Source organism: Aotus nancymaae, unplaced genomic scaffold, assembly GCF_030222135.1.
Source record: "Aotus nancymaae isolate 86718 unplaced genomic scaffold, 86718_ANA_hifiasm-v0.15.2.pri h1tg000014l, whole genome shotgun sequence".
Lineage (NCBI taxonomy): Eukaryota > Metazoa > Chordata > Mammalia > Primates > Aotidae > Aotus > Aotus nancymaae.
The window spans coordinates 37,624,366-37,648,752 of record NW_026988425.1 but is presented as its reverse complement, the minus strand read 5'-3'; the positions used below and the strand labels follow the sequence as shown (position 1 = coordinate 37,648,752).

Genomic DNA, 24,387 nt, shown 5'->3' with positions numbered 1-24,387 from the left:
AAAGGATATTTTAATTACACAATAAAAGAAATGCTATTTATGGCCCAACAGAATTTTTTTTTTTTTAAGACAATCCTTAGTATTAGTGAGAAGTACTGGGAAATGGAGATGTTCCTGTTTCTTTTTAGAGATAAGTTTTCATCATGGTTTTTTGCATGTTTAGGATTTCTTGGAGGAATGTTCTTCAGGTTGTTTAATAGAGTGCTTCATCATTTAAATGGAAGAAACAAGTTAATTAGTTTGATAGACATTTATATGTATTGAAGACTGTTACATGGCAGTCACTCTTGGAGTTTATCTGAGGTAGGATATGAGTAGTCAGATACTACTCTAAAGTCTGATAGAGTGAGTCCTGAAAGATGGAAGAATTAGAAGTATGGGAGACAATGCAGGGGGCACTCCATAGAGGCAGTGGTTTGGGGAATCCTGAGACCAGAGGGAATGTGGAGTGTTTGGGGAACTGCTGTGGTGTGGAGAAAGAGGTGTTCATGTCCATCTCGAGAGGCTGTGCCACAGTGTGGAACTGGAACTGTGTGTTGAAGCAGTGGGGAACCTTTGGAGGATTTTAAGCATGGAAGTGATGTATTCAAACTTGTTATGACATGCTGAGGTTCATAATGGATCACTTTTGAATTAACAGCGAAGTCCACACTGCAATGGAGATTACTAAAATTGACATGGAGGATCCCAAAAAAACAAAAAACTTTGGAAGACAGTCTGTTTTTAAAAGGAAATGCAAAGGAATTAAGAAAAAAAATTGACAAGATTATCCTATTTGAATAATAGACCAAAAAGTTCTTTCGGGGAATGAATGTCCTGCATTATCCACAGTGATAGATTTGTGTTTATAATATAGCAAAAGTTAAATTTCAGTATTATTGTCCCACTTGCAGAATGCAGATTGAAGTATGATACAGTGAAATTCCTAAGCAGCCGAGCTATCCTCTAACTCAGGTTCCCAGACTTTCTCAGTTCACAGTGCCCGTCGTGCTTTGTTAATGTTTTTCATGACACCAGTAGTCAAAAGAACTACCTAACAGTTCTTTTTGTTACGTAGCTGGGTCCAAACAATGTAATAAGTATTTATGATCAAGTACTTTAGTAGCAGTTTGAAGAAATAATGCATATCCACTTAAAAGGAAAAATATAATCGTCCCTGTGTCTCTATGGGGACAGGTTCCAAGACCTGCACAGATGCCAAAATCTTTGGCTGCCGAAGTCCCTAATGTAAATGGTGTGGTGTTTGTATATAACGTGTGCTTATCCTCTCATATGCTTTAAATCATCTCTAGATTACTTTAAATCATCCCTAATGCACTGTTAATCCTATGTAAGCAGTTGTTATACGGTACCGTTTTTATACTGTTTTTTTTTTTATTGTTGTACTGTTATCTTTTATTGGTTTTGTTTTCTGATTATTTTCAATCCAAAGTTGGTTGAATCTGTGGTTACGGAACCCTCAGATATGGAGGACCTGTGGTAGTATTTTTATTTCATTCTTAAAAAGCCTTAATTACTGATGAGATGTGTGAACCTATTGAGTACTACATAGCTTCTCAAATCTTGGAAACAGATATGACATGAGCACCCTCATTTCCATTTCTACATTGATTTGTTTGGGCAGTACTTGTGTTTTATCCTAGCAATTACTAGTCCTTCTGTCCTTTCACCAAAGATAAAGATACGATGTCACAGAAAAAAATGTAGCGTGACCAAATATTGAAACTTGTGGACTACCTTGAACTAAAGGTTTTCAGAATGTTGGACAGATGTCACGTTGTTTCCTTCAAAAACTTAAGATAGTCTGTGATAGCTCTGTCAGTTTGTGTTGGTGTCCAGGGTGCTTCAGTGCAGTTTGAGAGCCAGAGCTCTAACTTAACGTTCCTAGTGTTGGCAGTACCTGGGTTAGCATGCAGCCTAACAATGAAAGCATACTGTGTGGGCATATAATCATTTGTGCCTTGGTATTCATTCAGCCAGCTGGCTTAGAGTTTTTGATGTCTGCTTTGTGCCAGGTACTGCTTGGACACTGAGGGTTACAGGGAACTCAGGGATGTTTTTGCTTTCAAGGATCTGACAGTCTCTGGGGAGAATTATGAGATTGGGAAGTGAAGCGGTAGAGCAGAAGTCAGCAGACAGTAAAGGAGCAGACAGTAAATATTTTAGGCTTTGTGGACCATTCAGTCTCTATCCCAGCCACTCAGCTCTAACATTGTTATGGAAAAGTAGCCGTCGGTTGTACTTAAACTAATGGGCATGGCTGTGTTCTAGGAAGATTTACAAATTCAAGAAGTGGGTAAGATTGGCCTATGGAATATGAATTGTGCAACCCCCATAGCAAAAATATAATTAAAGTGTTGTGGAAGCAGCAGAAGATGGCATCTAACTGTCTGGGAACTCTCAGAGGTGGTGACAAACACACCTCCTGCTAGGAGCGTCACCGCTGACTTGAGGAGGGTGCGGTTGAAATTAGCCAGAAGAGAAAGCGTGTGCTGGTCTAAGGAGTCATGAAGGGTCCAACAGCTGTTGAACGGCCCATTTTAGCATGGCCTGGACAACAGCAGGGGCAGCATGCGAGACCTTTCTAGGTTCCGACTCCACTTGTATGGATTGTATATTTTCTCTCTTGTTCTTTTTTGTTTTGTTTTCTACCTTATTTTGGTCAGTCATGTCCTGCAGTAGCTTCCAGATAATGGGTACATGGAAGGTGATATATCTTTTGACATCTTGCATGTCTTTGTAAAATATATGTTATCCACTCAACAGTTTGGGTATAGAATTCAAGTGTGAAAATAATTTTCTCTTATATTTTGGAAGGTGTTCTTTTTAGCTTTTAGTGCTAAGAAGTCTGGTATGTTCCGTCCCTTCTCAAGAATATTTATGGGTCATATACCCAGTGTCTCATGTACACCCGTAACCTGCTCTGGAGGTGGTACTGTCAACATCCCTGAATTACAGTGGGGATTTGTCCACATTCACACGGCAAGTCACAGAGGCCTTACTTGAGTGATTTATTCTGATGTTCTTATTCCTGATCCCTTGGGTATCGCCTCCACCTCCCTGGAAGCTTGTAACATCTTTGATACAGTTATTTTGATATTCTCAATGATGCATCTTGGTATCAGTCTTTTCAGATTCCTTGTGCTGGGTTGTGGGCTCTTTGTGGACTAGATTTTTGCTAGGACTAGATCTATATACTGAGAAATTTTGCATACATCTTTGTTACTGCAGCCATCTCCTAGTTAATCTTCTTGAAACATCACTTTGTTCCAGCTTGCCTCTTTCTGAAAAGCTATTCATGTCTTCTTGTGCAGTCTAGTCTTCCCAGATAGAACTTTTCACTTTGGTCAAGTTTCTGTTTTTCATAAGTATTTCTTTCATTTAACTTGAAGAGACCCTACACTTCACTTTAATAACACGATAGAGTCTACCTAACTACACAGTTTATGATCCTGAAAAGCCTTCATCACTGAGAGCTAATGCTTGAGAAATTTAAAATCTTGTGGGAGGGAAGTTGGATAAGGAAAATTAGTTGCTGGTAAAAGTTTTTAAACAATGTTTATATTTCCTCCTAGGAAACAGTAAAGAAAGGGACACTAGGAAGAATACAAATGAGCAGTGTGGGTATTTTTACTGCCTGTGTGATTGCCCTTGCTTGGGTCAGCTCCCAGAATCTCCACTCTTATCAATTGAGCGACCCATTCTAGGCTTATTTACCTTTACAATAGTTAAGAGTCTTTTCTTGCTGGAGTGTTCCAGCTTAGTGTTTAATTTCTTTTGAGAATTAATGACAAGGGAATTATCTCATTGTATGGCAAAAAGATAGATATTCTTGAGATAAAAGATGCTTTAGGTAGTCTTGGTTCCTTTCACCCTGACTGTGCAGGTGTTGCCTGAGGCCTCCTTCTGCACACAAGGCTAGAGGCCTCAGTGCCACCAGGCTAGGTTCATGCCAGCAGGACATGCTGACACTACTCTGTCATGTTTCCCCCGCCTTCTCTACCTACCTGTCCCCACCACCCCCACCATATTTATGTGTATATATAGAGAAGGGTGGTAGGGAGAGGAGAACAGAGACAAAATAAGCAATAAAATGTGTTGGGACTACAGTTTCTGGTATTCAGCTTTACTTTTCTCAATTCTTTTTTTCTAATTTTCTTCAGGACAAAGACCCTAAACCTTATGTACACTGGAACCAGAATTCTCAAGATTGAGAAAAATAGAAGTCAAAGTATATGTATGAACACTCAGTCTTCACAAAAAGAACTTTAAAAGCAGAGGGGCACGCCGTTGACAGGACCAAACTCTGCCATGTGGGGCCCCAAGCTTAAGTTCTGCCTGTGCTTCATGATGGTCTAAGACTGAGGTCAGTTATGTGTAAAGAAATAGAACCAGATATTCTTCCTTCCATTTAACAATTTTATTAATTTATTCTGCATGATTACTTTTCTTTAGCAGAAGGGTTTATTGACTTTTAAAATCCTTTAAAATAATTATAATAGTATAGGAAACCAACTGGTAACCCTTGGGCAGGAAGGATACTGCCTGTGAGCATCTTTTGTTTGGCCTTTAGAATGTGTAAAACATATGTATTATTTTCTTATATTTACAAACTTTGGTGTTTCATTTAGAATGCCAGATTTGCACTTTGGAAAAATCAGTATATTTGGCAAAATGAGGCTGGGGACTGCCACCTTAATGCTAGGCAAGGGGCTGCAGTTTGCACCTGCTGTGAACACATTTGTTACTTGCTTTGCCTCTGCATATTTGTATTTGCACCCTGTTGCTGCATCCTAATTTTGAAAGTTAACTCCTGAAATTCTATAAAAATCTGTGCTCCTCTAATGAATAAGGCATTGACAGGGAAAGAGTGAATTCTCACAATGTTCCTATCAGGAATGAGCAGAGAAAAGCTTCACAAACCTTCCTTTTTTTCTGAAAGTACCTCGGAAGTCTCTTTTCATGTATTGTTCTGGCCCACAGTAAGTCCATTTGAAAGTTTTGCTTGGTAGGGAAGTCTGTTGTGTTATAAACATAATACTGTATTGCCCAAATGACTTGCCCAGAATTCTCTATGTAAATGTATCACATTAAAAAGTCTTCTTTATTATCCTGCTTATTTTAAGTTAAGCAGGCTTCAGTGACATTGTCGTTGATCCTTCTGTCCCTGAGCACCGCCTTCCTCCTGCTCACTGACCTCCTCAGCAGAGTCTTTGATCCATGGCTGTTGCTGGCATAGGCTTTGTGTGAGCTTGCTCCTGTCTGCATGCCTGTTCCCCTGCTAGCAGGAATGGAATATTACAGCTTCGCTTTGGGAAGTCTCTTATGTGGATCCTGAATAGAGCATGCCTCTGTGCTCCAATGGTGGAGGCTGAAGCAGGGAGGGATTAAGTGATTTAGCCTCAGCCATACCACTAATTAGTAATGGAGCCAGGATTATCGTCTAAATCTGGAAGCACCTGGTCCAGAGCTCTTCCTCAGCTGCCTCCCTCCACCCCTTCTTGCACTTCTTCCTGGCATGGCAGTAGGGCCTGTGTTTCTTTTCTAGGATAATCAAAACTTGTAGTGAGGGACTGTTTCATTTCAAGATAATGTTTAGCCAGTCAGTGAATATGGTTTATGATTATTTTAGTCAGGGTTTGAGTTTTAGGGTCATGTTTGGCTCCATTACTCAGTTATTCTTGTATGGTTGTGTAATTCTATAAATTCATCTGCTGGCATTTTAGACATTCCGTGAATACATTTTCATTCTAATTAGTAAACTCATTGACCCTGGAATTGACTAGGAAGTTATTCATTCATCCAGAAAATAATAGAACAATTTTGAAATGTGTGCTCTTTTGGTTATAATTATCTAAGCTATTTGGGATTCATTTCCTGGGTGTTTGACAGCACTTAAAAATAACCAAGAAGAGATTTTGACATCTGCTTTCACTAAGAAGAATATTTTTTGAATTCTCTGAATGGGCTCCAGTTATTTCGATGTTGGATCTCTTTATCAAGTCTCTATTTCTTATATCTTTTCCCACATTTTGTATTTTTTTCTGAAACATTACTCAATCTTTTAATTTTAATTTTTAATATCAGACAATATGTTTAACTTCTAAGAGTGATTTTTCCTGTTATTCCTTTTTCGTTGCATCCACTTGTTTTTTTTATAGTTATGCCATGTTTGCTCTGAGGATACTATTTAGAGTTTTTTAGGTTCTTTTTTTTTTTCTTTTAAGTTTTCTTGTTTCCTTTATCATCCCCATTTCCTCTGGAAGTACTTTTCATTTTCCTTTTGGTTATCCTAATTTTCTCTTTAATATTTTAGCCTTTGCTTATATGTTTTGTGATCCTTGGTGCCTTGTGCCAATGTTGGAATACAATGAGGCAATTTTAGGTCTGACACGGAGTTTTCCGTGCATCAGAAGGACTTGTTGGCTGGTGGTTTCCCTCTAGGAAGAAAGGATAAAGGGTGGATGGGAATTTTATTACTCTGGGGTACCCTAAATGTCCGATGTAGAAAGTTTTCCTTTTTGGCACCCGTCTGCATTAGCTACTCTGGATTTCTTCAGACAATTCTTTTAAAGTCTATAGGAAGGATGCCTCTGTTTGGAGTGGAGACTGGGAGCATGTTGAGGTTTCTATCTGTAAACAGATCTTAGAATCCTTTATTTTCAGCTCTGTACCTCCAAGCCTTCTTCCTCTTGCACCAGAGAGGACTGAAGATGTTATGGCCATTCATCTAAAATTGTTTAGCCATCAGATTTGGTCATCATCCCCTGTGCTTCCTCTGTGTTCCCTACACCTCAGACAATACACAAAATACACAAAGAGCTGTTACCACCTGCCAGACACTATTGCAAGCCCTTTACACGTTTGCTCACTGGAGACTCACAACACCTTTGGGAGGAAAATACACTTATCACCTTCACTTTACAGATGAGGAAACTGAGGCATGGAGATGTTAAGGTCACGTGATAAGTGTCATAGAGTGTATTTGGGATCTCACAGTAAGTGGCCTGGTTGGGATTCAAACCTAGTCTATATTTTCAGCCACCACTCTGTCCTCCTGTAATGTGCTGATAGGATCCTCCCTCCATTTCTAGAACAGATTCTGAAACTGACCTCTTGCCACTTCCCCTCTGAGACCCTCAGCCCTGTCACTGGAAACCTTATTTGGGCTGTGGTTTCTCTGCCTCCATTCTCTGCCCCTAAGCTCTCTGCTACACAGCAGCAGAGAAGTCTTTCTAAGGTGCAGATCAGACTGTGACTCTCCCATGAAGAAAACATTCAGATAGCTTCTCATCTCAGCCACATTAAACGCCATACCCTTCTGATGGCCATGAGGCTCTCTGTGACCTGACCAGCTGCCTCTCTGACTCCTCTCTCTATTCGTCTTATCTTCTGTCCTTAAACCTGGTGAGCTTGTCCATGTCCTAGAGTCTTGCTGCTGTTTAGAGCACTTTTCCCATCTTATCATCACAATATTCTCCTCATCAGGAAGGTCTCAGCTCAGAATCAGACCTTCACTCCCTCACATACACTCAAGTCATTGCCTTAGTGAAGTTTTTAAAGCACATGTCAGGATCTGAAATGCCTTATTTGTCTGTCTCTCTGAACTAGAGTCTAAGCTCCTTGCCAGGAGGGGCTCTGTCTTGGTGGTGCTGTGCCTGCAGGGCTGGACCAGGCCCTGGCACTCTGGAGGCTGCCACTAAGTACCTGCTGACAGATCTCTCCCGAGCAGCACCTTCTGTTGCAGCCCCTCCCACCAGTCAGTCATCACTCCTCTAAATGTTTCTGTCTTCAACAACATTTCTGTTGAGAGCTCTTCTACCCATGGTCCCGTTCCCATTACAGTTGTTGGGGTATTTGTTGGACTGCAGCCATTTATGTCATTTTTTTTTTCTGCAACATCTCCATACTGTTAGCCTAGTTTTTTCTCTTTAAATTATTAAATTGATATGAAATGGAAACTTTCCATCACCATGTAAATGGGAAACAAAACTAATATAATATGTCATAAATTACTAAACACAAGTTAACATACTAATTAAAATACATGAAAATATCAATTCAGGTATTACTTGAAATTGCCAAAACTTCAGTCTCATGCACTGCTTTACTACATTTTAGTAGTGTTAGAGAGTTGATAGCCATGTGCTTATAATTTTTTTATAATTTTGTAATTATAGTTATAATTTTTAACTTGAAGCCCATCATTTGAAAATTGGCCTTGTAGTAGATATGTAAAGCGATAGCTGTGTCTAATCATTGATGTCTCCACAAGCCAGGGAAGCTTGAGTTTGAGTATCTCCAAACTCTCTAAATGTATAGTGTTTCAGAATCTGTCAGAATCTATTTGAGTGTTTGTGTGCACAGTGTAGGGTGAGCCTTCAGAACAATCTGAACACCATCTGAAATTCCTCTCCTAACCTAGGACTGACTGCATTGCACAGACGATGGATATTTACCTATGTTTGAAACGACCATCCTGGATGGTGGCCAGTAAAAGAATGAGGACTGCTTCAAATTTCCAGTGGCTCTTATCAATATTTATTCTTCTATATCTAACGAATCAAGTAAATAGCCAGGAAAAGGGTAAGTGCATCAGCCTTCCAGAGAATAAACAGATTGCAATTTTATTTCCATTCTGATGATGAAGCAATTTTGTTTCTTTATTGACCCCTTTAGGATTTTCGTGGTTAAAATTCATTTTTTTGTCATCTTTTATCTATGTACTTTTTAGTTTCTTTTAAAAAGATTTTTAATGACAGATCAAAATATTCTTTTACTATAAAAAATTAAGATATAATTTATATACAATAAAATTTGCCTTTTTAAGATTTAGTTCTGTGAGTTTTGACAATGATGGTTATGTAACCATCAGCACAATCAAGATAGAGAGCAGCCCCAGCACTGCAAAAGCTTCCTGGCTGCTCTGTAGTCAGCTCTCCTAGCCCATCCCCTGCCAGCACTGCCTTGTCTCCATAGACACCGTTTTCTGTCTCTATAATGCTACCTTTTTAGAATATCGTTATCAATGAAATCTAAATATTTTTAAATATGTTGCCATCTTATTTAAATATGTTAAGAATGTTTATGTAGATTTTTATAGCTTATTTCTATAAAGAAATTATCATCCTCCTGCCCCTTGGTTTAGTTTTTATATTATTTCCATATTTAAACACACTTCTTTTCCCTAAGGTCATTCATTAAATTACTTTATTATGATTATTGCTGCTTTATAAAATGTGAGCACTTGTCATATTTTCTGTCTCATATAAATAGCTTTATAATTTATTGCTATAGTGAACATCATACCAACTATGTACAAAAAAAAATTTTTTTCCTTAACATTTATAGAGTCTGAGATGGACTACCTTTTTTATTCTATAGTTGCTTTTTTCCCTTCTTTCCCTCCTGCCTTCCCTCTCCCTCTCTCTTATACCCCTCTTCTTTCTTCTCACTTTCTTTTTAGGGTGACTTATTTCATTGCATAGTGCTTACCTGTTCCATGATGTAATGTTACTTTATAGATGTGAATAAGTGCTAGTAAGATTGTACTCTTCTGAATTGTTACTTTTCATTGTTTAGGCCTACACCACAAATATACTTATCAAATGAACTCATGAGTTTATTACTGTTTAAATGTAATATACTTTGTAATAACCTAAAGATTAATTATGGGAGTCTGCCAAGGGGCAGTCTGGTAGCAAGCAGTGAAGTGGTGGTGGCTAGGAGTTTCAGAGTTTTGTTTGCAGATATGGAAGACACATTGCTTTTACTTAAGACTTGTTTTTTTTGTTTTGTTTTGTTTTTTGCCTTAAGTGGGGCTATTGAAGATCAAGAGGTGCTAGAATTCCCTCAAGCCCTCTCTTTGTCCCAGTATGGAATCTATGTAAATAGCTACTCATTCCCTCAATTTGTCTTAGTCACTTGGAAGTGGAATTTTTGATAACAAAAATTTTGACCCAAAATGATCCAGTGGCTGGTCTACTTTCATCAGTTTACCTTTTAATTTTTTGTAACCAAAGCTGCAAAAAGAAATAGAAAACGAGTTCACTCCCATGATTTTGGGATCATCTATTTGAAAAGAACATGGGCTCTGTGCAGACACACATGCTTGTGCTTACAACTGAAAATGGTTGACCTTTTAGAGTGTCTTATTAAGCATCTTCTGTGTTTGTGTGTGTATGTTTCTCCTTCTCCAGAGGGTCCTCATGATTTGAAGTGTGTAACTAACAATTTGCAAGTGTGGGACTGTTCTTGGAAAGCACCCTCTGGAACAAGCCGTGGTACTGATTATGAAGTTTGCATTGAAAACAGGTAATTTCATTCACTTTAATTCACAATGAGCTAGGTTGAATTGCAGAATCGACCCTCAGTTCTTACTTTTTGTTTCTTGCTTGTGAAACTAAAGGGTTATTTCCTGCTTGTGTTCTGTGTCCAGCAGAGTCTGTTGTAGGGCCCCAGGCATTATGAGGTATGGTGGCAAGATGAGAAGAGGGGACAGAGTCTGCGCTGGCTTTCAGAGCTTCCATCTTGATCTGGTAGCTAAGACTGTCACTCAGATTTCTCCCACCAAATAAAGCCACATGGCCATGACTTGCTTCAGAGACATAGAGAAGGATGGTCTTACTGTGAGTCCAGAAGGGGGAGCCTGAAAAGTTTGGTGAAGAGCACACGTGCCCACCACAGGCCAAACAGAGAAGTTAGTTCTGGCCCCCTGCTCCCCTGGGAGATCACAATAAACTAATAGTAGCAAGGCTGTGGGTTTTGTGAAAGGGAGTGGACAATAGGAGTATGAAATTCCAGAAAGGCTGTCAGAGGAGGTATAATTCTGGAGTAGGCACAGTCAGTTTTCTCAGCAGAAAAGGAATAGGAGGACATTCTACCCTGAAAGTATATTGGTACAATGGCTTGAATGTATGAGGTGGCATGATTTGGAGAATTCAGGTGTTTTTGCATTGCTGATGCCAAAAGAAGCCTTGCCATGTGAGGTTTAGAAGGAGGTGAGCTGGACCCATTCAAGTCCAGAGTCCTAAGCACCCAGCCCTAAGGCTGGGGCTGAGTGCTTGGTTGAGGCAGGAATGCAAGAGGCATGGAAAGTCCTTTTAATAAAGTGAAATTTTTTTGAGAAGTTTGAAACATACATGAACAACAGTATATGGAATGTAAGCATGCTGAGGAGATAAGGACTGTGGAACAAGAGAGGAAAATACCATTTTGCCTAAGAGATACCAGGGAAACTGGAAGCATTTTGAAAGCAGAACTGAAGAGGAAGTTCTGTTAAGAATAAACCGAATAAACCATGAGCTGAGGCAGAGGAACAGGCGAGTTGCTAGTTTCATTTCCTTTGTCAGCATCCAGTGAGCACTGTCCTACCATGAGGAGCACTGTGATGCGCTGGTCCCCAGCAAAGGGGTGGAGTGTGAGCAGTGGAAGTAAGGCTACAAAGGGAAGGTTGAGGCGGGGTTTTGAAAGGCATGCAAAAGCTCCAATGTATGGAGTCATCTATACTTACTCTACTTTTGGTACAATGTGGTGGTTTTTACTACCACCACATTGGTAAAATTAGTATCAATCTGTTTTTTTCAGTCTTAAAATGCAGTATAGCCTATCATGTTTTTGCACCAAAAAGGACAAAGTATTTCCATTGTATTTTGTGTTAACCAAATTTTTATGAAAATTATACCATTAATTTTATTTACTAATTAAAATTGAGTTTCTTATTATTACAGGTTCCATTCTTGTTATCAGTTGGAGAAAACAAATATTAAAATTCCAGCTCTTTCACATGGTGATTATGAAATAACAATAAATTCTCTACATGATTTTGGAAGTTCCACAAGTAAATTCACACTAAATGAAAAGAATGTTTGTAAGTATTTGAAAACAAACTCGATTGTAAAGTAACTCAAGTGCCATTGTTAGTATTGTAGCGCGTTCTAGTTCTTTGAATTTCATGTGTTATGCTCATACTTTTAATTTTAATACTCAGCAACCTTCCTATCAGTTGTAGATGGTAGCCAAGATCAGAAGGAAGTAAACTTTTCTTCTAGCCAATCAAAATAGCCCAGAATTCAAGCTCCTTCCCTCAGTTCCATAGTCTTTCCTTAGCCCCCTTTGCCTCCTTGACTTCTGCGTACCTTCCAGAATTTCTCAGATGTGCCTTGCTCTAGGGCATAGTCTTGTCAGGGAAGCTACTGAAAAATGAAAATATTAGAATCAGGAAGAAAAATCAAGACAGATTCTCGGAGATTCAGTCGATTAACAGTTGATTGTGTTTTACATATCATGTAATGTAGTGGTAGCATTTTAAATAATAATGGTCCTGAACGTGATTAGAATAACAGTATTGAGATAAGAAAATTGAAAAGCAAATTAGGTGAGTGTAAGGAAAGGAAGAGATGGATACATCAGCATATCTTTGAGTACCTTCTATGTGCAAGAGAAGCTCTGCAATGCTTGTATAGCTGTTCTTTAGAGGATCTGGGTCTCTTATCAATTTGTTACTAAGTAAAAGTATGAAAATTAAGTGTGTGGATCTAAAGATACTTTGTAGATTATAATATAAAGGAAACAAGATGTATACACACACACACACACACACACAGTTTGTACTTACCATGTGTAAGCACAGAAAAGTCTTCATAAGATTTTTAATTTCTACATTTCTTACAATGACCTGAAAATTTGGGTCATTCTGAAGCAGAATAAATAATGTGAGTCCTGTGAAAAAGCTGGGAAGACTCTTATCTCCTGATGTTCTAAGGAAGCAACAGCACATACAGGTTATGGGTAAAGCTGAATTAACATTAGAAGAAAATACGAAAGATTTTCATTAAATTTCTTCCCTATTTAAAAAGTTCTGAGTTTCTACAAAGCAAGTTAACATTGTCCTCATATGTCTGTATAGCACACACACAAAAAATGCAGATAGCAGTTCATGGGAGCTTAGGGGAAACTTCCCTATATGCTATAAAGAAAAGGAAGGGAACAGTGGCTTTTAAAAATCCTTTTATTTGTAATTATGGCCATTACTGTCTTTAGCTTGAAATATTGAATATGACTTTTATTTTTAAGGGTAGCCCACTGCTATTTAAATAAAATGGAAATTATGTGGACTTTTCAGGGAGAGAAGCATTTTAAAGATGAGCGTTGCCTTAGTAAAATACTCCCATGTTTTATAAATTGTAAGTTACTACATCATGTGACATCCTCAATCATTTGAAAGAAGAACTGTGTTCTTGGAAGCCTCTTGCTGTTTTCTAGTCATACTGGCACCCAGAACTTTCCCTGCTCTGGCACCAAATCAACTTCTTGCCTCTCGTTTGTCTGCGTTTTTCCTTTTCTGCAAACAGCTGCCCACTTACAACTTCTTTTATAAAGCGTCCTCTACTGTCCTTATACAGCTGTGTAACTGTTGACTTTGCTGTGTGGTTTAGACTGTAAATCCACATGTTCTGTGTCCTGTATAGCCCTAAACACTTTACATAAATCCAGTATCGAGCACTGTATTGGGCAAATTTTAGTTAAGTCTATTTTTAATAACTTATTTTTAAGTTCCAACGTTAATATGTATTGATTTGTTCTGCCCTTTTTGTTATTTAGCATATTCAGCTACCCTAGCCCTGCACTCTCCTGCAGTTTTGGGCTCACCATGACTTTATATAATTGGTCCTTGAGCTTCTAGGATAGAAATGAGGCTAGAAAGGGTGAGTCTCTGGATTTCTTCTAACTCACCTTTGCTTTACTGTTGTTTGAGGAGGAAACATGCAAGAAAGTCCAAGACTCTCTGATTCTCAAACCTGAAAGCCTACATTTCATAGAATGGAACATGCTCATACCTTTTTTGTTTTCCATTGATCCAAAATTTTCTATGATTTACGCGTCTTTAGGGAGACTTAATGATTTTCAAGGATATATTAGTCTTCCTGATACCTTTTTTAGTGTCCTGAATTCTCCTAGAAGATGTCCAAACCTTTGAGCATGGATTTTTCTCTTTACCTTTTGTAATGCAACTTTAAGGCCCACCGTTCTCCTAAACTACTTTCTCAGATGTTAACAGTAGCCTCGCGGTGGTTTTTCCTCAGTCTTCCTTAACTCTGTTTTATTTGGCCCAGGTAACAACGATCCTGGATTTTCTCTGGTTTCTTTCCGCTTCTAGGATTCTCTCTCTGGATGTTTGCTGATGTTTTTGGTTCCTCAAAGGTGTAATTGTCTATCGGCAAAGGAGCTTTGGCTGGTTTATGTCTGTGTGTTCATGCTCCTTTCTTCACTATACTCAGTGAGTTCCTGTCAAGTCTACATCTACGGTTCTGACTCCATGGTGTATTCTTCCCCTGACACTTACTTATCCACAGCGAGGCTTCTGTGTCCCTTCACAGTGGCTCCCGATTCCTTTTGCTTCTCTTGCTGCTTTCTGAGCTAGAAACTTGAGAGATACTGGTTTCCCTTTTTCATTAGAACCAACCCTTTATTTCTCTGATCTAGTCATTTCTTTGAAATGTCCATGACATACTGTCTTTTCCATAGATGGCATCTTACTTTATGTCCTTGTTACTTTAGCCGGGATTGCTCCAGTGGTCTCCTAATTGGTCACCTTATCACCTATCTCAATTCCCCACAGTCCGTGTTGCGTATCACTGATAAAGGAACCTTTCTGAAACACTTCTTATATACTGCTACTTCTGTGCAGAAACCACTGGCTTCTTAACTCAATGCCTTAATCACTGAGGCAATCCTGCTACTATTTAATGGTATCTAAAATCAGTAACAGCATTTTCAAGTGGGTGACATCCCCCAGCATGAGGACTTGGACACCAGGAGATGCCTGAGACAGCTGCAGAGAAAACAGAGGGAAGCTTTTACCAAAGGAAGCTTTCTATAACTTTGTCATTTTCTTGGGGCTGGCCTACAGCCATACAGAGGAAGCTCCTTTTCTTATCTCCAATGTTGCCTACCTTTAGGTTCCTGACTAAATGACACTCGAGTACTGTGGAAACCTAATTGCTACCTGTATTAGTAAGTGGGTTGTGGATTTGAAACAACCAGCTAATAAGTAATTTTCTTAAATTTGGCTGATTAAGCATTGAGAGCTGCCTCTACAAATAAATTACATATTTATTCTCCTTTTTCAGAAATTTGAGAGAATATTGGTCATTTCCCTTTCTCATTAGAACCAACCCTTCATTTCTTTGATCCAGTCATTTCTTTGAAATATCCATGACATTTTATCCTTTCCATAGATGGCACCTCAGTCCATGTTCTTACTAGGTTCTAGAGTTTCCTTTTAAATCTTGATTATTTTTTGGTCAAGAAGGAATAGAGTTTATAAGTAGTTGATTAATGGAGTTACAGTGTGAAAAATCATTATGTATTTTACTAAGTCTTCTCTTTTGTTTCCTTTTTTTAAAGCCTTAATTCCAGATACTCCAGAGATCTTAAATTTGTCTGCTGATTTCTCAATGTCTACATTATACCTGAAGTGGAATGACAAGGGTTCAGTTTTCCCACATCACTCAAATGTTATTTGGGAAATTAAAGTTCTACGTAAAGAGAGTATGGAGCTTGTGAAATTAGTAAGTTTGAACAAAAAGATGTTTTCTTCCTATGGCATTAAAGAAACTGAATAATTTTTTCAAGAAGTCTTAAAGTGGTATCAGTGAACTTTTGGATTATTCAGAAAGTAAATCAGATATCTTTCAAGGTTCATTAAAAACATGCTATGATTCAAAAATCACTTGTTAATTATTAAATGATATATAACCATTATGGATAGCTTAGGAAATTAAGGGAGAAATAAGCTGCGATTCTACCACTTGAACATAGTAAGTACTGTCTTTCTGTATTCCTGTCTGGACTTGTTTATATGCATGTTTCTATGTAAATGAAAGTGTACATTTAATTTAGTGTATTATTTTATCTTTGTCTAATGTTTTAAAGCATATTTAGCCATAGTAATTGCTGAGAAATTTTTTATAAATCTCTAAGCTTGAATTTATCAGTATGTGCTTTTTCTCTCCCTTGTTTTATCAATTCTGTTTATGAATTGCCTGTAAGGGGTAATGAACAACAGTTATGAAAAGTTTGACAGCTGTTACATGGAAATACTCACTTTCAGCCTTTTACTCTTTTTCTTGATAGATTTGGAATTTGCTTAGTTACAGGTTTAAGAATTAGACCATCTCGTGATTTTATAGTTTATTTGTTCAAGTTGCTCAAGCATATAGATAAGATAGTAAAGATAATACATAAAATTATTCTATATTTCATACTTACTGTTTCTATTTGACAACCCATGTATTTCATTCCTAAAATAACAACAGTTAGCTAGCACCTAGGCTATATGGGACAATAGTCTCTTGCTCCTAGGCTACATACAAACCTGTATGGCATGTTACTGTACTGAATAATGGAGTCAGTTATAATATAAAGGTAAGTATTTGTGTATCTGAATATAGAAAAAGTACTGTAAAAATATAGTATAGAAAACTTTAAATGGAAGTGGGGCTTCAAGATGGCTGACTTGAGGCATCTCGTACTCACTTTCTCTACAAAGAAGAACCAAGATAGGGCATAGTAGATAGTCACACTTCAAATAGATCATCCTTTAGAGAGCATTGAGATTAAAGAGAAGTGACAGGAAGCACCTAAAGCAGAGAAAGAGAGTGAGGCAGCCAGCAGAACACTAGCGGTGACTCCACTGCTAAAGTGCATTTCATGTGTCCAGACAGAGTCCCCTGCCTGCAGCTGCTGAAGCACAAGTGGGGCGTGATGTGCCACCGCTGGGGTTGAAGCGTGAGCAAAGCACAGACTGCAGCTGCTGAGACTAGAATGCAAAGTGTGCATTTCCCACTTGCATGCCTATGGCTACCACTGAAAGTAATCCTCCTCACCCCCTCTAGCAGGGCCGCAGCACAACCACTGCTGCTGTGCACCTGAGCATTCTGCCGGAAGCCTGGAAATACTGCATGCTTCCCTACCACAGCTAGTGTCTTCATGCACCACTAGGGGGCCTGAGGAAAAGCCCACCCAGCTTTGTTCTCTTGCCCTGGTGCCAGAACTTACAGCCTAGGGGCCTAGGAATCACCTAGCCTAGTCTACCACCATTAGCACTTGAGCACTCCTCCTAGGGGCCTGAGATTGGGCCCACACACCCTGCTGCTACCACCATAGCTGGCACCTACTGCACATGCTACCTGCGGGACTGAAGACTGGCCCACTCAGCATATTGTATCTACCATCAGCGCCAGAGTGCACTGCTCAAGACCCAGCGGGTTATCCCACCACTGCTGCTGCCATCACCCACACGACACCTGCTGGCCAAGGGCCTGAGAACTACCCAGCCCACTACTGTCACTACCAGCATCCAAACAAGCCACCTGGAAGCTCAAGGATTGAACCCCTTGAACCCACTAACAATGGGGCCAACGAATGCCTTCCTTGGGCCCAAGGACTAGCATACTCAGCTTACCACTGCCACTGCTGGGACCCAAAGACTGGCCCACTTTCACCACTCTTATTCAACATAGTACTGGGAGTACAAGCCAGAGCAGTCGGGCAAGAGAGAAGATAAAAGGCATCCAAATTGGGAAAAAGAGAGTCAAATTGTCCCTCTTTGCTGGTGATATTATCTTGTATCTAGAAAAGCATGAAGATTCCCCCAGGATGTAAAATCAATATAGAAAAATGAGAAGTGTTTCTATACGCTAATAATGAACTGACTGAGAAAGAAATTAAGAAAGCAATCCAGTTTACAATAGCTACAGAAAAACAGAATATATAGGAATAAATTTAACCAATTAGTTGAAATATCTCTGTAAGGAAAACTACAAAACTGATGAAAGAAATTGAAGGGACACAAAGACATTCCATGCTCACAGATTAGAAGAATTAATATCATTAACAGGACCAAACTGCCCAAAGCAATCTGCACATTCAGATTCAATGCAATCTCTCCCAAAATGCCAATGTCATTTTCCACAGAAATAGAAAAAAAAAATCCTAAAATTGATTTGAAATCAAGAGAAGCCCGAATAGCTAAAGCGCTCCTGAGTAAAAAGAACAAAGTTGGAGATATCACACTACTCAACTTCAGAATATATTAAAAGGTTATCTACAGTAATCAAAATAGCATGGTACTTGTATAAAACTGGATACATACACCAATGGAACAGAGTAGAGAATCCAGAAATAACTGTTTTTATAGCCAACTGATCTTTGACAAAGGTACCAAGAATACACATAGTTGGGGAAAGTATATCCTCTTCAATAAGTGGTACTGGAAAAATTGGATATTCATAAATGAAACAGGATCTCTGTCTCATCATATACAAAAATCAACTCAACATAGATTAAAGACTTAAACATAAGACTGGAACTATAAAACTACTAGAAGAAAACATGGGGAAAATACTGCAGGACATTGGTCTAGGCAAAGATTTTATGGCTAAAACTGGAAAAGCACAGACAACAAAAGCAAAAATAGATAAATGAGATTATAGTAAACTAAAAAGCTTCTGCACAGCAGTGGAAACAATGGAGTGAAGAGGCAGTCTTTTGAATGGGAGAAAATATTAGTTCTACAAAGGACTGATATCCAGAATCTACAGAGAACTAAAACAACTCAATAATTAAAAAAAAAAATACTCCCATTGAAAAGTGGGCAAAGGACAGGAATGACCATTCTCAAGAGAAGACCTACAAATGAATAGCAGGTATATGAAAAAATGCTCAATATTACTACTTACCAGGGAAATAACAAATTTAAAAAAAACCACAGTCAGATCAGCTCACCTCTGTTAGAATGGCTATTACTAAAAGACAAAAAAAAAAAAGTATATGTTGGTGAGGCTGTGAAGGATGGGAAGCTCTTATACAGTGTGATTGGGAATGTAAATTAGTACAACTACTATGGAAATCAGTATGGAGATTTCTCAAAAAACTAAAAATAGAACCCCTATACCATTCAGCAGTCCCAATTCCAGGTATCTGTCCAAAGGAAAAGAAATCAATATATCAAAGGGTTACCTGAATTCACATGTTTATCATGGCAGTATTCACAATAGAAAATATATGGACTCAACCTAAGTGTCCCTCAGGTGAGTAAAGAAAATGTGATATATACACACAGTGGAGTTCTATTTGGCCGTAAGAAAGTAATCATGCCATCTTCAGCAACCAGGATGGAACTGGAGGTCATTATGCTAAGTGAAATAAGCCAGGCACAGAAAGATATAGTATGTTCTCACTCACTCATGGAGGCTAAAAACGCTGATCTCATGGAGGTAGAGATATTATTAATAATAGAATGATAGATAGTAGAGGCTGAGGAAGGGTGTGTTGGTGGGACAGGGGCAGGAAGAGAGGTTGGTGAATGGGTACAAATATATAGTTAGATAGAAGATATAAGTTCTAATGTTAGATAACCAAGTAGGGTGACTGTAGTTAGAATCCATGTATTATATATTTCAAAGTAGCTAGAAGACTTGAAATGTTCCTAACACATAGAAATGATAAAAACTCATAAGATAATGGATACCTCAGATACCCTGATTTGATCATTACACATTCTGTGCATGTAACCAATACTCACTTGTAGCCCATCAATTTCTATGTATCAATAGACTCTTTAAAGAGATAAAAAATGGTACACCTGTATAAGGCACTGTGAATGGAGCTTGCAGGACTGAAAGTTTCTCTGGGTGAGTCCGTGAGTGAATGTGAAGGCCTAGGACATGACTGTTTACTACTGTAGTCTTTATAAACGTGGTACACTTAGACTACACTAAATATATAAAACTTTTTCTCTTTCTTTGGCAATAAGTTAACCTTAGCTTCCTGTAACTTTTTTACTTTATAACTTTTAATTTTTTAAAAAATATTTGACTCTTTTGTATTAACACGTAGCTTAAAACAAACACATTGTACAGCTGTACAAAAATACTTTTATATCCTTACTCTATAAGGTTTTTTGAATGTTTAAAAATTATTTTTCTTTAACTTTTAAAACTTTTTTGTTAAAAACAAAGACAAAAACTCACACATTAGCCTAGGCCTACACAGGACAAAGATCATCAATATCACTGTCTTCCACCTCCACATCTTGTCCCACTGGAAGGTCTTTGGGGCAGTAACATGCCTGGAGTTGTCATCTCCTCTGATGATGACAATACCTTCTTCTGGAATACCTCCTGAAGGACCTGCCTGAGGCTGTTTTACAGTTAACTTTTAAAAACATGTAGGAGTACACTCTAAAATAATGAAAGTGTAGTACACTAAATGCATACACCAGTAACATAGTCATTTATTATTGTTATCAAGTATTATGTATGGAACAAAATTATATGTGTTACACTCTTATATTAGCAGCACAGTAGATTTATTTATACCAGCATTGCAACAGACACATGAGTAATACATTGCACTGTGACATCATGTTGGCTATGATGTTGCTTGGTAATAGAAATTTTTCAGCTCCATTATAATCTTATAGGACCACCATGGTATATGTGATCCCACATTGACTGAAGTATTGTTATATAGCACATTACTGTGTACCTTGATTCTTTTTATCCTCACAACAGTCCCAGAAGGTTGATACTATTATCATTCCCATTTTAAAGATGATACAGAGTCACAGGAACACTTTAAGTGGTGGAGTCAGGATTCCAACCCAGGCAGCTTGGTTTGAGTCTGTGCTCTTCACTGCTGCCATTTGTATTTTATAAGAAATACATATTTTTTAATTTAAAATGTCCTCCCCTTCCTTCTCACATACCCTATTTGAACTTAAATTTGAAGGCCCGGGTTAAATTCTACCCTTTATTTTATTCATTCATTTATTCATTTGTTTTTAGAGATAGAGTTTTGCTTTGTCGCCTTGGCCAGAGTGCAGTGGCATGATCAGATAGCTCACTGCAGCCTCCAACTCCTAGGCTCAAGGGATCCTCTTGCCTCAGTGTCCAGAGTAGCTAGGACTACAGGTGCATGCTGCTGTGCCCAGCTCTTTTTTTTTTTTTTGTAGAAATGGGGTCTCACTTTTTTGCCCAGGCTGCCTACTCCTTATTTTAAAGCCCATCTTAATTCAGCCTATAAACTCTCACTTTCCTTGATTCTAATGGCAAGTCTTGTATGTTAATCTGATTTGCAGCTAGCTTTGATATAGCTCTACGAGTCCTGTATTAAAACTATTTATTTAAATGATATTGCTTAACTTGTCATTATGGCCTAACATTTTGCATTCTGGGTTACCACTTACAGCCCTAAGATAACACCTTAAACCTCATTTTTATCATTTGTAAAGTGGCAATATTTGCTCTAGGGTCTACAAAGTAAATAGTATGATATCTGTAAAGCTGCTAAACAAATCTTATTTGTCATCACTTTCTTTTGGGATGAGGCTTTTTAAAAAATTTTATGGTATTATTATACTTTAAGTTCTGGGATACATGTGCAGAATGTGCAGGTTTGTTACATAGATATATACGTGCCATGGTGGTTTGCTGCACCCATCAACCCATCTGATCTGTAGTAGGTATTTCTCCTGATGCTATCCCTCCCCTAGCCTACAACAGGCCCAGGTGTGTGATGTTCCCCTCCCTGTGTCCATGTGTTCTCATTGTTCAACTCCCACTTATGAGTGAGAACATGTGGTGTTTGGTTTTCTGTTCCTGTGTTAGTTTGCTAAGAATGATGGCTTCCAGCTTCATCCATGTCACTGCAAAGGACATGAACTCATCCTTTTTTATGGCTATTATTCCATGGTATATATGTGCCATATTTACTTTAGCCGGTCTATCATTGATGGGCGTTTGGGTTGGTTCCAAGTCTTTGCTATTGTGAATAGTGCTGCAATGAACATATGTATGCATGTGTCCTTATAGTAGAATGATTTATAATCCTTTGGGTATATACCCAGTAATGGGATTGCTGGGTCAAGTGGTATTTCTGGTTCTAGGTCCTTGAAGAATCACCACACTGTCTTCTACAATGGTTGAACTAATCTACACTCCCACCAAGAGTATAAAAACATTCCTATTTCTCCACATCTTCTCCAGCATTTGTTGTCTCCTGACTTTAATGATTGCCATTCTAACTGGCATGAGATGGTATCTTATTGTGATTTTGATTTGCATTTCTCTAATGACTAGTGATGAGCTTTTTTCCCTATGTTTGTTGGCCACATAAATGTCTTCTTTTGAGAAGTATCTGTTCATATCCTTTGCCTACTTTTTGATGGGGTTGTTTTTTTCTTGTAAATTGTTTAAGTTCCTTGTAGATTCTGGATGTTAGTCCTTTGTCAGATAAATAGGGATGAGGCTTTTTTATTTTTAATGTAACGTGAGAAGGAACTAACTAGAGAATACTAGAATTAAAGAGGGACACTCAAATGTGAGTGAAATCAGGCAGAAGGGACTGTTAATGCTAAAACCATATAGCTCATTCTGCAAGATGTGTAAATCAGCCAATGACAAAATAGTAATTCCCTACTTTTGGGAAAAAATGTTTGGGAAAATAATAACAAGAAGCAATGAAACAAGAAGCAATGAAACTAGAGAAAGAACACATTTATTTAGAACTGTAAATGAAGAGGAAAAATGCCACAGGACATTTTTATTAATAGTATATTATTAATGTCAGTATTTAAGACAAAATTGCTTGTGATCGTTTTGTGATGTCATAATCCTATTATTTTTGTAATAATTCTATTATTTGGTAATAATTTAAAAATCAAGAATGCTTTACATTCATGTTTCACTTGTGACACACTTGTCTGTTCCTGGTTTCTGTGTCCAGCTGTGGGAGCTGTGTGCTGTGCATACCAGGAAGGGCTCACCAGGCACTGCTCCCCCCACACAAATACTCCTCCTCGACTTTCCCTGGAAACAACTTGTTTCAACTCTGTTAACTGATCCCTTTCATATTTATCTTCATTTCTCCAAATAGCATGCTTATGTTGCTATTTCTGGATAGCAGCCCCTCCCTTTCCTCTTCTCTCCTCACTGCCTCATTTCTCTCTGCTCCTCCCTCTCTCTCCTCCTCCCTGCAGCCTGCCATTTTCCTATCTTTTTCTGGTAGAGTCTGTGATCATTTTTGGTAGAACAGTATTCATCATTTGCATTATGGTCTATAAACAATACTCACAATTTTTTGTATACTTCTTATGTTATCTTGTTTTTTTGTTTATTTCTCTGCTTAATTAATCCTAAATTCTCTCAGGCTGTGTAGATCTTCTTGAAATTTTCAAATATACTAAGTACTTTAACACTTTTATCTTTGCAAATAAATCTCTCCAAGAATCTTCTGATTGGCTTTCCAATCTTATTCACAGAAGGCTCACATAGACACGGATAATATTTGTATAGGAGAGTGTGATAAATAGCTGAGACTGCTTATGGCCAGAGGTTATCACAGAGGCTGCAGTAGCCTCAACCCCTACCAAGCAGTTCTAGGTTTGAATGGATTAATATCTAGATATATTTATAACCCAGTCAAGATCGACCTCATTGTCTTTCAGCACATTCCTTAGGAAGCTGTGGTCCAAGGGGTCTCCATCATCTAAGGTATTTCCAACAACTTTGTCTTACAATGGATCTTCCTTTTGCTAAATTTCCTTTCTCTTATTCCCTCATTTTTGTGGAAGTGAATGCACTTGTCCCTTGAAATCTGCAGGGGATTGCTTCCAGGACCTCCCTTAGATACCAGAATTCAAGGATGCTCAAGTTCCTGATGTAAAATGGTGTAATGTTTGCATTTAAGCCACAGGCATCCTCCTGTATACTTTAAACCCTCATTAGATTATTTGTAAAACCTAATATGATGTAAACGTTGTGTAAATAGTTGTTATACTGTATCACTTAAGGAATAAGGACAAGAAATGTCTGCACATGTTTAGCACAGATGGAAATTTTTTTCTAAGTATTTTTCATCCACAGTTGGTTGAATCCACAGATGAGGAGCCATGAATACAGGGAGCCAATTGTATTCAGTAGTTATTTGCTATTGTGGATATTCTCTGCTATCTGTAATAGCTAGCTTGCAGATATAATTTATTCTTTTAATTATCTAAAAATTTAAAAACTTGTCAATTAATAATATTGAGAAGTTGCAGAGAACATAGAACTTCCAAACATTACTGGTCAGAGTGTAAAATGGTTACCAAATGAATACGTGGAGATACCACATTTATGAAAATGTCTATTCTGCATTCATGCATGATTACTAGTTTAACTGGGTATAGAATTATAGGTTGGGAAATTTTGTCAAGATTTTGAAGGTATGATTCCATTGTTTCTTAGTGTGGATCTATCTTTTCTATTGTACTGGCCACTCATTGGGCCCCTTCAGTCTGAAAACATATGTGTATGTGTGTCACCTTGGGAATTTCTTGTT

The 24,387-nt window shown here is 38.1% G+C and overlaps 1 protein-coding gene across 4 annotated transcripts in view; it reads left to right on the top strand.

The window, feature by feature from the left end:
- Nucleotides 1-24,387, top strand: part of LIFR (LIF receptor subunit alpha) — an 80,937-nt gene that overhangs the window by 18,064 nt on the left and 38,486 nt on the right. For 3 of the 4 annotated variants that reach the window (XM_064375931.1, XM_012460021.2, XM_021671853.2), the window contains exons 2-5: nucleotides 8,426-8,586; nucleotides 10,200-10,314; nucleotides 11,730-11,869; nucleotides 15,409-15,572. In XM_064375931.1, the coding sequence (XP_064232001.1) occupies nucleotides 8,426-8,586; nucleotides 10,200-10,314; nucleotides 11,730-11,869; nucleotides 15,409-15,572 (580 nt within the window). Of the gene's footprint in view, nucleotides 1-4,201; nucleotides 4,367-8,425; nucleotides 8,587-10,199; nucleotides 10,315-11,729; nucleotides 11,870-15,408; nucleotides 15,573-24,387 lie in introns of those variants that run through there. The other variant, XM_012460022.3, reaches the window with a different exon arrangement.